Source organism: Chamaea fasciata, unplaced genomic scaffold (assembly GCF_029207755.1).
Source record: "Chamaea fasciata isolate MVZ Bird 193981 ecotype frontalis unplaced genomic scaffold, bChaFas1.0.hap1 SCAF_4, whole genome shotgun sequence".
Lineage (NCBI taxonomy): Eukaryota > Metazoa > Chordata > Aves > Passeriformes > Sylviidae > Chamaea > Chamaea fasciata.
In genome coordinates this window covers 45,933,628-45,946,572 of record NW_027094089.1, presented here as the reverse complement: position 1 = coordinate 45,946,572, position 12,945 = coordinate 45,933,628, and the positions used below count along the sequence as shown (strand labels likewise).

General features: G+C 42.5%; 1 protein-coding gene across 3 annotated transcripts in view; it reads right to left on the bottom strand.

The window, feature by feature from the left end:
* Positions 1 to 1,974, bottom strand: part of MUSK (muscle associated receptor tyrosine kinase) — a 54,807-nt gene extending 52,833 nt beyond the window's left edge. For 2 of the 3 annotated variants that reach the window (XM_066182391.1, XM_066182392.1), the window contains exon 1: positions 1,878 to 1,956. In XM_066182391.1, coding sequence (XP_066038488.1) covers positions 1,878 to 1,956 — 79 coding nt within the window. Of the gene's footprint in view, positions 1 to 1,877 lie in introns of all 3 variants that reach the window. The other variant, XM_066182390.1, reaches the window with a different exon arrangement.
* Between the last annotated feature and the right edge of the window lie 10,971 nt (positions 1,975 to 12,945).

The following is a 12,945-nucleotide window of genomic DNA, read 5'->3' as shown; positions in this document are numbered from 1 at the left end:
TTCAACAGAATATTGCATAGACATGGTCTGACCTGGCACTTTTTGAAGGCCAGCATACAGCTTTTTGGGCAGAATCAAGCCTCATACTTACGAGAAAATAGTGTCCAAACTGACAGCACTACAGTAACAGGAAAAGAAGTTATTTTAAAGCTGCCTTCCCAAATTCTACATCCTCCGAGGGCAACCATGACAGCAACAGGGATGCATAATTTTCTCGTATGTTCTTTTCACCTTTGTGATATTTAACCCAAGTAAAGACAGCGGGCAGTGGAGCTTGCCGTCATTTTGTGAGGCAGCAACAGAGTCCCAAAATGGCTGAGATGGTACTTACATCTAAAAGCAATCCAAAAAGCTTGGGTGCTGGTGTCAGTCCATGTTTTCTCCAGAAAGGACTCTAAATTCATGATGTGTGCATTACCAAATTTTAACACAGGAAAATAAAATCTGAACAGTATACAGACATATCTATCATCACATAGAAATGGAGCCAGGCCTTTCCCCGTGCATATACTGGGGATTTCTGATATTTTAAAGGTATCCTTGTGTCTTTAAATAAATAGAAAATAAATTAATTTTTATATGTGTAAAGCCACACAGGTGCCATTTTTCTGCACGTCAGCTGTAATTTCCAGAGATAGAAAAATGACCCAAGGCTGGTCACGGGACCATAAGAAAGCCAAATCCCCTTCTATCCCCAGCCCACCAGAAGCTTCCAAATGTCTTGGCTTTGGATTTGCATTCACACTTTTGAAACCAGACCAACCAGGCAAACAAAACAATGCAGAAACAGAACCAGTCCCTCTGCAACATTTCAGACACATGGAGAAACTGCAGTTTCTATGGTAAAAAACAGCTCATCTGTGATGTCCTAGAAAAGGGAATTCATTACACTGTGACACCACTTTGTTTTTGTTATCTCTCCAATACCACTTGTCTTACCACAACATTCAAAAATTGTAGAGTTCACAGGCTTACTTTAGTGCCTTAGAAAATTCTAACATTTTTATTTCAAAACATTTTTATAAAAAAAAAACCTTTTTTTTTTATTTTGGGAATACCCTGGCTAACAATTGTAAAAGCATAGCCCTGTAAGAGCAGTAATGTTGGCCTAACATGTGAATACTGGCATTCCCCCTAAGATTTTGTTTTGTTTTCCTGAAACTGCAAAGTTTCTAGTAAGTGTAGAATTGTACTGGACCATCACTGTTCAGCAAGAAATTGTTGTCCGCAGATTTACCAAATACTATGTCCAGAATGGTACCACAGTTGCATTTTGTAACTCAAAGACATTTCTAAACAGATTTTTTACCAATTCTTTTGTTGGCTAAAAGTACATGTGCATACTCCCATACGCGTGTGTGCACGCATGATAGGAAGAAGGCATGATAACTCCTATGTTATATGCTATAACAAATAGTGCATATTTGTACTTATATACATATTATTTGTAAAGACATCATAGATATTTATTTCTTTTGAAGCTTTATATACTTACAAACCTACACAGGTGTGCTAAACAAAACAAATCTTGGGCTTTGCAGCAACTGGTGCTACCAGCCATTAACACTTCTGAGCTTCCTTTCACATGAGAAATTTACTTTCCACCCAGGCTGAATCCAAAGGTCTCCCCTGCCTATTACAATAGACTATGTGCTCTTCACAGGCAAAGAACCTTCAATTTCAAACACAAATATGAGAATATTTTTACTGCTATCCTTCTAAAAGCAGAGAAGTGACCATTGGAAGCAGACCATTTTTGTATTTATTTGGAAAGCTACAGCACCACTCACCCCACCTTTACCAGAGACACCTTCCCCTTTGAAAAACCTCCTTCAACAAATGGCAAAAGAGCAAGGGAAAAGCCCCTCCAAGCAAACCTTTCAGAAGTGTCTCAGCGAAGATGAGGGCTGCCAGGGTGAGGACGTGCACCAGGGGCACCTTCAGTAGGTCATTCATGTTTGATCCAGAAGGCATCCAGCTCCTTCAGGCAAGGTGTGCAGACCTCCCAGCCGGCTGCATGTCAGAAGCAGTGCGCAAGCCGGACTTCTCTGCAAGTGACAGAGTGGGGTCTGAGGGATCTAAGTATAATCAGGAATTCTCCCACCCAGTGGTGGTGATGGACGTGGCCAGCTGGTGTGTATCCACTTTGGTCAGTGTGAAAGCGTGGGGCTCATGAAACAAGAGAAAGCAAATCCCTTCTGAATTCCTTCTAAGCAAACACAGAACACTACAATGGGCAAATGTATTTCCAGGGCAGGACTCTATCCCAGTGTTGCAAAGTCACCAGACCTTTATTCCAGCACACTGTAAGTGCAGTAGTATGAAAAAATGCTTGCCATTGCCCTTTCCTTCATTTTCTTTTCCAGTTTTTCTCCTCTCACTCATACACACTCCCTGTTATTATAACCTTTCAAGATTGGCTGTAATATGCCACCTGTTGCCCTGCTGATAGTATTTCTTTTCTTAACAGATGCATTTGCTGGAGCAGAAGAGGTTGGCATTTGTGACTAAAAGTGCATTTCTGTAGGAAATTAAGACGGTGGGGTTTAATCCCCAGAAATATCTTGTTAACCAGCAGGTCTCTGCCTAAGATGAAAGACTTAAAATCTCTTAGAAGTCAACACTCATTTTCTAGAAAGACTTAAAGAAACAACAGAATCAAGATCTCCTGACTCATTCTGTCTTGCCCCATCTTACCACAAAGGCCTACGTTATACTTTCCAAAACTGTCAAGTCATTTGTACTGCCTGTTTTTCCACCATAAATATGTATATGAAGAGCAAAGAGGCTTACTAGTGTGGAAAGGCTGATGCAGGGGCAATATCTGCAGGAGCAGGGAAAAAGATGAATAATCAGTCCAGGAAAAACCTAATAGATGATGATTCTCTTGGAAAATGACTCTGCATACTTTTCATCATTTTATCAGCAGAGTGGACAAGAGCTTTGCACTAAACTACATGGTTTGAGGAAAGCAAATGTGCAGTCATAACATATCACAGTAAAAGGTATTTTGAGATCTCTGGAATTTCCTTTATTTGCTGAAACTTTTAACTTAAACTGCTTCTTAACAGTTTTTTCTGCAATGGATGGTTCAGCATTGCTTCTTCTGAGGAGCAAATGGAGCAAAGCTTACTACTGCTGTGAATGGTTTGGTACAGCTTTATAAAAGCAATGTTACTTTGGGGACATCCCATTGCTGATTAGGAACAAGGATCTCTAGACAAGTGTTCCTCTGCAGATGAATAAAGGCAGAAACACTCACAAAAGACGTTAAAGATATTCCAAAAATTCTGGAGCTAGCCATGACAACAAAGCAAAACAAGAAGATGATGATGAAACAACAGTAATTCTACCAGGGAACACAGAAAAACTGATTCATGGCTGAAGTTACAAGTATTTCTTTTGTTTAAGTCCAGACATATTCAATAAAACTGCTCCATAGGAATGTGATTTGGTCTTTTAGGGTAAAATTCTGTTCATGGAGGGACTTGACCAAAGACCTTTACATTGTTGGATTCCTGTTTGGACTGTGTTACAAGGGCTTTGAAACTGCACCACCCATATGAGCGCAGAAATTAATATTTCCCTTTTATTTGCCAATTGCAGCATTTAGAAATTACACTACCATCAATGGCTGTTACATGTTAATAACATTTTTGCATTTTGGGCATTACCAAAATACTCTTAATCTCTCATTTCTTCTACTTCATATTTTTTTATGAATGATCATAATGAGCTCCACTGCTCTAAACTGAAAGGATCTAAATTTACACAGCAGATGAGAGTAGAGAGGATACAAGAGCAAAGGCTCACAAGCTCCAGCTATACATGCCACACAACTAACATACAATACATGCGGGAAGTTGGTGGTCATCTGTGCTCGTCATGGGAAGATAGTTCTATACACAGTGAAATCAGTGAAAATCAAACACCAAACCTGCTTTGATTCCAAGTATTTTCCAGACTTACCCTGTAAAAATAAAATGTGTCTTGAATTTTTACTCATGGGGTTATGAGTTTGATGCTTGTTGGCTGTTGTGTTTAGGTTTTTTCCTAACAAAGCTGAGATGCATGCAGTTTACAGATAATTGTATTTACATCTGTTGTTACTTACAGTCATGCCCCAAGGCTTCTGCTGAGATGAGGTTCCAGCAGCCTACACAATAATGAGAAGTCCAGTCCCCAGCTTTCAGACATTGAGGGTGAAGTTTTGATCCCACAGATTTCTGCTTATCTCTCTACACTTCAAACACTCCAAAGAAGTCAGCTCATGAAGTTCAGTACACAAGACAAGGTGTGGAGCTACCATTTTTTCCCACTGCAAACTGCTTGTGAAGTGACAAATACAGTATTTTGAAATAAATGCATAAATACAAAAAAAAAGTAGTAATTTGTTAGTTGCCAGAAGAGATAGTTGTCTTGCAGTCAATGAATTGCGTGGCATCTCACCACTATGATGAGCGGAAACTGTTTGCAAGACAACCGTGCTAGACCTTTTTCTGCACACCTCTGAACGCTCCCTCCTTCTTCCAAGTATTCTGCTGGAAGCTGACAGTTTTGCATGCTAATGTGACATAATTTGACCACTGAATTATTTGAAAACTGACTTTTCTCCCACATCGCCCTCTGGATGTCTTCTCCCTGGGTAGTCCCAGATGTTCATCCGAGTAGACAGGCTAGGACAGGTATTTCCACCAGAAACTGTCCAGACACAGAACCAAACCATCCTTCAGAGCGACTTCATGTAATTGCTTTGGCAGAGGCCCTAACCACCCAAGCATCTGGTGATTCACACTGAAATAATCCAAGCCAGTACTAACCCAGCCTGAGTAGTGATTGACGACTGATCTCAGATTAAGGTGAGGTTAACTGGCCTGTAGATCCCTGGATCCTCCTTCTTGCCCTTTGACTGGGTGACACTTGCTTTCTTCCAGCTCTCAGGCACCTCTCCTGAGCACTACAACGTTTCAAAGATTTGTTCCTGGTATGAGGTGCAACACCATACCCTTTGTTATTGGTTTCTCCATCTCTTGTATGAGAATGTTATCATCAATAGTTTCCAAGAACTCCTAGATTGTTCGTGTCTTGCTGAAGGCAAGCCAGAAAACAAGAGTACCCTAACCTGCCAAGTTAGCAGATGTGTACAGGCACAGAAGAGAAGTGGTTTTCAAATCCCAAGCTGCCATTTCACAGCTCCAAGCCTCTTCCAGCCAGCAGAGAGATGAAACGGATTTACTGTGTGGTCTTCCCTTCAGATGGATACATGCACATGTTCCTGCATGCACTAACCTGGTGCCTGATGCACCCTTGCTGCTTCCTGCCTCACAGCTGCTGACCTCTTAGATAGAGGCATCCTCACAAAACATTTGACAGTGAAACCCATTTTAGGGCTGCACATGTGCCTTTCAATGCAGAAATTAATCAAGATCACGTTGTCATAGGGTTATGGTCACACCAGTCCTCCCACTCCACCCTGCCCACTTTGCCAGCAGTACCTACTGCTCCTGGGTGTCTGGCATGGAAAACGCATTTTTGACAATGCACGCCAGCATTAAGGGAGGAGATAAACATAATTTTAGTTCTTTTATTACACACTGCAAGTCACTTCTTTACAGTGATCCTGAGTGGAAGCTGCTCATGTAACTACCAGCTACAAGGGATTCAACCCAAACTACAAAACATGTGGCCAGTAAGGTATTGTTGCTTGTGTCAGAACAGCATATACTGTACTCAGAGTAGCATGTAAAGGAATGCGCTGTACTGCACTTGAGATTTTTTATGCAGTGTTTTGATTTTTTAATTGTCAAGATGAAAAAAAGGCTTTTTTCTAAAGTCCTTTAAGAAACACAGACCCTTCCCAAAGTCCCACTTAGTGTTTAAATTTGAGAGTTTGAGACACGCTTGGCTTGACCTCTACCCTCAGCCATCTGGACCAATCTCTGGTCTCCTACTAATATTTCAACACTTACTAATCTCTGATGCCTGAATCTAAAATAATCGTCTTTTATTCTCCTGAGATTCTGTAGCAATTGGGAAACTCAAATTTTGCATTGATTTCTTGCTATCATCTTGTTATAAACTTCCCTTTAATTTTTCAGCTCACAGGATCTGATGGTACTAAGGAAAATCTAAGATGCCATACTATGTTTTGTGATGGGGCAAAATTATGTAGGGTTATGAGACGTAATTAGGGCAGTGAAATAATGTAAACACTGTCAAGAAAGAAAAATAACCCTTGTCATGCACCTAGCTAGCTGTGCATGGTATATATAGCACAGAGGGTGAGCTGAATGCAGTTATTTCATAATATCTAAAGCTAATTCCTCTGCTGGGAGATCTGCCTCCTGTTTCAGTTACTGCCAATGTTATCCAGCCCCACACCACAACACAGGGAAAGACCCCACCCTCCATAACCCTCTCCTCTCAGAGGATAATGCTGTCATGGTGCTGAGCTGGAGTAGGACATCCCTGTTTCCCCAAAAAGGGTTGCCACAAAAAATGTATGACCATTGTTCCTCAGCTTCTCGTTTCAGTCTTTTATCTTGTGCTTGCCATTGGAAGAATGCAATCTGGGGACCAGGATGTCTGCTGACACACAAAAACTGCTCTCCATCACATGGTATGACAACCCAGCAAGCAAGAAACAAGACCTACATATAAATACAGTTATAGCAGAGCTCTTGCTTACCCCCCAGGGAACTGGGAAAGGAGGGACTCAGTATGGATTTCCAGGCTGTGGGAGTCACATGAAGGAGAGCGTCTACCTACAGAATCCCTTTTTGCAGAAATAAGGAGGTGTTTCACAACAGAAATACACTAGGGATTTAATATATCCCATTGACTTTGATCCCACAGTACTGCACCTTGTAATATCTCATTCTCACCAAGAAATTAATAAGCCTCAGCTTGATCTGACAGTAATATTGGAGTTATTGCACAAATAGAGTCACTACAAAATAAAATCTGGCTATTTCATATCAGAACTCCTGTGAGTAATATTTTAATTATTGCAAACACCTCTTTAAAACAATCAAAGCTAAAAACAAAGAAAAGCAGAATGAAATAAACATACATGATATCTCATGTGTCGTATCAATAAATTTTCAACATTCAGGTTTTGTCTGTCATTATTTGCTGTTCTTGATTGTTGTTTTAGATTGTGGAGGAGAAAAAGGCAGGCAGTGGGAGTTTATAGGCATGCCAAAAGCAAACAACCAGCTTGATTTCAAACATACAACATCTAGCACAGCTGGCTTCAAGTGAGAGATTTTGGTCCTGTACACAGTGTAGAAATCTACTGTCCTGACTGATCATAGAATCATAGGCCTGTAAATACCTTTTCTTTCCATCCCTATAACATCTCTGAAACTCACAGCATCTCCCTGCAGCCAGCTGGGATCCAAGAGGTGTTACAACACAGGGGTGTGATATGAGGAAGCACTCAAGTTTCAGAAGTACCTGCACCCATGCAATAACTTGTCTGCCAGCAGAACAGGACACTTGAAATGGAGCTGCTGCATCCTGCCAGCTGATGGCAGGTTGCCATGAATGGCTGCAGGAGGTGTACAACACACAGGTCCCAGGGGCATCCTATCCCCTTCCCTTTCACTGAATGTGGGCAGCATGCAGCAACATGCGAAACAGCTCAGCTCTCTTTTTCCAGACAAGATAGCTTTTTCCTGTTGTTCTGACAGGAAGAAGAACTTTACAGCATGTGTAGCTGAGGAGTTTTTTGGCACTGTGCTATATGCTGAAAGTCATTTTGGGGGGCTTTGGCTATATATATTAAAAATGAGAAAATAAATTCTGCGCTGAACTCACCCCAGGCAACCCCATTGACGTCAGTGGAGTGTAACTGAGAGCAGAATGTTGCCTGTGATCTTTTTTACTTAGAGTTCACCTGCTGCTCATTTGAAGCCATAATCCTTGGTGACATCCCAGACAGAGAGAGATCAGGTCCCAGTGCGAACTTCACTCAATGAGACATTCTTGTCTATGTGTTTTGGATCATCTCAATATCTACCTGCTACAGCAGTCACATTGGCAGCTATTTAAACATTGCTGTGTACTACTTGGGAGCACCATAATTAGCAAAGCAGTATATGTGGGTACATCTCCTTAATCAAATAGCAGATCATGGCCCAAGATGCATCCAACACATTCAACATATTTAAGAGCAAACACTGCAAAAGTGATATACAGGTGACATGAGGGAAGAAACGGGAGGATAACCAAAGACAGAAGACACAAGGAAATGCCCTTAGCAACACACAGCTCTACATGAACAACAGGCTTTCACAGGGGGACTGCAGCTAGGACAGTGCTTTCTGCAGGAACCACAGTGGGGTTCTGTGTCCTTATGCAGATTTAACAGCCCAGCAAAAAAAGCATCAGAGGCACACAGGGTGAGAGGAGGGTGTTGAGAAGCCCATAAGATGCTGAAAAAGAGCGACAGGTATGGGAATTTGCACATGCCTTATGAGCCTAGGGAAGAAAACTCAACAGTGAGAGGAACTTTAAGCAGATTAGGCATAGCGGGTGGCATTTATGATAATGAATGAGATGTTATGCTTTTCTGTCCCATATTTATTAGCACTGCTCAGTAATCTTTCTTAGGTTTGTTTAATCTTGAAAAAGAACTAGGAAATAGAAAACCTGATCCAAAACAGAGGCATATCCACAACATTAGTCCTTTAACTTCATTGGACTTGACCTGAGGGTCCTGTCCCTGCCTGTTGTCAACATAGCATCATTAAATATGTCTGAAGAGAGGGCAATGTGCACAGTTTGTGGGCCTACCACTACAGCCCAGGTGTGCAGGATGTGCTTTAGCCATTTACTACATTGTGAGTAACTAAAGAACTGTGCATCAGCTGTATAGCTGGTCAGGAGATAATACAGAAGGGGGTCAAGGGTTTGCATCTAAACTGAAATTGTCTCATGGCTAACAAAAGCAAAACACTTTCCCTTGAAAATTGCACAGGGCAGAAGCCATTTTGGGTAACTCTGCAAGAGGATTAAACTAAGTAGGTAGGCTTAGAGGCCTTCCCAAGGGCCCTAGCTACTGTTGCCGAGTGGCAGTGACTTCTCCTACATACACCTGCCCTGACATTTTGTCCCCAGATGGCAGCTGAAGAGGGATGTTAGCCTGGGTGAGGGCCTTTTGTCCCTTTTCTTCCACTCCAGATGGAGAAGGGAGGGTCTGGTCACTGCTTCAGCACACCTCCAGCTTGGACCTTCTTCCTTACTTGTGGCAGATTTGCTGTGGGCAGAGGGTCACTAGAGAAGAGGTCACATTAGGGAAACCTGCATGGGCTCAGGGATGTAGATGCTCCCCAGGAGTAGTAAGATACCTGAGCATCTTCGCAGCTGTGGTCAAGGTTTCATCCTGTTTTAGAAATCATATTTGTCTAGCAGCATTGTTTTTCAGCCCCCAAAATAGCTTACAATTTAATCAGTCAATTCTTCCAGTCAGTGCTTCTGTGGAGAGCTTTCATCTTGGACATTTTCATAGCATTTGCTTTTTTCCTCTGAGTAGCAGTAGCAGCTCTGGAGCACCCAGATTAATAAAAAATTCACTGGGCCAAATTCATCTCCTCTGACCATTGCAACAGGCATGCAGCAGGGTTGGATTTCCCCCTGCTCAACACCAGTTTAATGCACTGCAGCTGCTGAGCGGTGCCTGCCGGCAAGTCTGGAGCTGGCAGAGTTTTCCCATGGTAGGATCCTTGTGTGGTTGCAGACTACGCTGGTCAAACTGCAGAGTCATCCATACTGCCCAGTCAGGCCACACAACTCCATGGGATGCAATCATTTGTGCCCTGTAGCCCTCTCTGTCCTGCATCAAGGGATGGATCATTGCATTTCATTGCATTCCAACTTCATGACTCTTCCCCAGCCATCTAGAGACACAGGGGATGTCCATGATGTATGCATGGAGACCCATTCCTCTCTTAGCAGGAGTCGGAAGTTCCAGTTTCATGGACACCAGTGGCCCAATTTCTAATGGTGTTGACAAGATAGTTGAAGATGCAAGACAGGAATAGCAGGATGGACTTGAATTTCAGCAAAATGCCTGCAAATTTCTGAGGGTGTAAACTGTTATCATTCTCTTGGCAATAGTGAAACTATGCCAGTTTGCCTTTCCTTGAGAACTTCATATTTGATTGGTATCACTGACAATTCAGCTCTCTGTCTTATCTGTACATCAGAGTTTCCCTGTGCAGCTGCTCTGCTCTGTGAACCACTCTCTCCCACACCCTACCTTCAGCTGAAAAAGAAGTTGCTTAGCCCATGGACATATTTTAAATCCAGTCTCTGTGAAGACTTCTGACACAGAGACTGTGTGGAATCTAAATTAAAACTTCAGTGGATGCATCTTCCTACTTCAAGACAAATCAGAGCAGAAGCCACATTCTACATTTTGAATACGAAGTTTCTGTTTAAAAGTTTCTGAATTGCTCACTTGGTCAGAGCATCGTGCCAATAATGCCACAGCTGCAGTTTTGATCCCTATGCAGTCCACTCACTTAAGGTTTGGACTTGATGATCCCTGTGGGTCCCTTCCAACACAGAATATTCTGTAACTCCTGTAATTTTTTTATAATGTACCATGTGAGGCAAAATGCAGTTTCTTTTTACCTGGGTCAGGATGAGAAGGCTTTACCACAGCAACCACCACCCACCAGTTTACACCCGTACTGCTGAACCACTCAAAGTAGACAGCCCTCCAACCACCTTCTGGTGAGACCCCATTCTAAAATGCAAGCCACCTCTAAGAACTGTTTTAACCTAGCCCAAGACTGCATCAAAGAGCTCATAAGCCATGGAATAGTATGCACCTTGACCTCCTAGCATTGTGACCATTTACAGCTGCAATCTACAGGTATATAAGGAGCTACAACATCCAACCAAAGTCAGGGACCCTCTTCTAAGAGAGATTGTAATTTTAGTCTAGACCAAACAAAATGTCTTTGGGATATGTGGGTGTTTGGCCCTTCCTCAGCTTACATGGCCCCAGAGCTGCTGTCCCCATTCATGCCAGTGTGCTTTTTACACCAACAGCAGTACTCCGGACAGGCCTTTCACAAACAACCATCACTTTCCTTTCTTCACCCAGCTGAGTTGGGTAGTTATTAGGCAACTGTCTACAACTCTCATGTAGAAACCACAACCCTAGCTCTGGTAGCTGTTGTCACCAATGCCAGCTGGTGATTCTTGTCCCAGGCTTTGTGCTTATCCCAGTAAATTCCTCTGGACTAGGCACTCTAGGCACTGTTGCCTATCCTCTTTCTCCAGAGCTATAGCACAAAAATTCAGCTACGCTTTAGTGCAGGCATTGTCTTCTTCCCACTCAGTTCTCTCCTTTGCCTCCTGTAAGCAAGAAACAGCCTCGCAAAAGGCAACATCACTTCCTGACATTGTCAAGGGTCAGACAACACAGGATGAATTTCTTTAATGAGACCCCAAGGGGGATGAGAGATGTGTCTGGGTAATACATAACTTTATCTCACCAGATACTGTGCCAGAAAAAGCAGGAACCAATTGTACCTGTAAAGTGACAAAAGAACGTGGGATGGCTGGACACAAAGTCAGAGTGCAAACATGGGTGCATCACAGCAGTTGTATGTCTGTTTTCAGACATTGGAAAAGGAAAGACATGTGCTTTCCCTGATGAAATTTACATCCTGATGAAAGTGTCATCACAGAAAGATGTCAAAAGTGATGTTCCATATCTGGAAAGGACTTTTTTTTTTTTTTTTTTTTTTTTTTTTTTTTTTTTTTTTTGGGGGGGGGTGGATGGGTCTTCCTTTTTGTTTTGTTTTTTTGGGGGGTTAGTTGTTTGGGGGGGGGGTTGTTGGGTTTTTTGGTTCTGGTTTTGGTTTTTTGTGTGGACAAGCATGATTTTGTATCTATTAATGTGTGGTATCACACTTGTCAAGGCACCTCCAACAAGAGATGCGTGGCAGACGCTCCTGGGGGCTTGCTTCTGGAATGTCAGAAATGCATTACAGAGCTACAGTGTTCAAAATATCCAGAGAAAAAGAAATCCCTGAATTACACAATTCTGTCAGGCTGAGGAAATAAGATATCAAGCTGGAAAACTTAAAAATAGTTGTATTTTTAAAAATACACCAATGTCCCTCAGGCATTCAAAAATCATGTGTCAGATCTTTAAAAAATTGTAGTTGACTTAAAAATGAGAGTTGTGGGGGTTAGTAATCTTGCATAGTCTGCACTATTAATGGTTGCATTCCTAAATACTTCTGGAAAAAATGGAAATTGAACTTTATTTTGTAATAAAAGCAGAGATTCTTACATAATCTACCAGCCCCAGGGGCTGAGGTATTTAGCAGAACATCAGATAATATGTGTCTTGGTTTAGGAAGACAGGTATCTGCTAGGTAAAATTACAATTAGAGGCTCTTTGGCAAAGATTTGGGAAATAGGAATAGCAGTTCTTTACTAGTATGTAATACAAAGCAAATAAACACAAAAAAAAAACTCCCCTCCCACCAAACAACTACAGCATTAATGACAAACGACAACAGTACCAAGAACCTTGAGGGCTTTGTTTCACAAAACCCAGGGCAGTTTGGTTTCGGTGTCCCTGCAGGATCTTCAGAGCACCAAGCTGGAACAGTGGAAAAGTCCCGGGCTGGTAGCTGGGATGGCAGGGTGTCCCGGCAGGCAGGGGCAGGATGTCCCGGCAGCGCAGGGGGTGCAGGGTCACGCTGCAGCAAGAGGAGCAGCGCCAAAGAAGCTCGAAGGCGAGGCAGAAAAGCGGCCCAGCTTCTGCTCGGCGTGCTTTGCGGCGGCTGAGATCCTCGAGGAGCGGCCGACACGCGTCTCCCGAACGCCGGAAGCAGAAAAGCACGCAGCTGCCTCAAGCTGTGTCTTTTACCTGCGTTATCTCCCCCTTCCACCTTCTGTCCATCTCTTTGT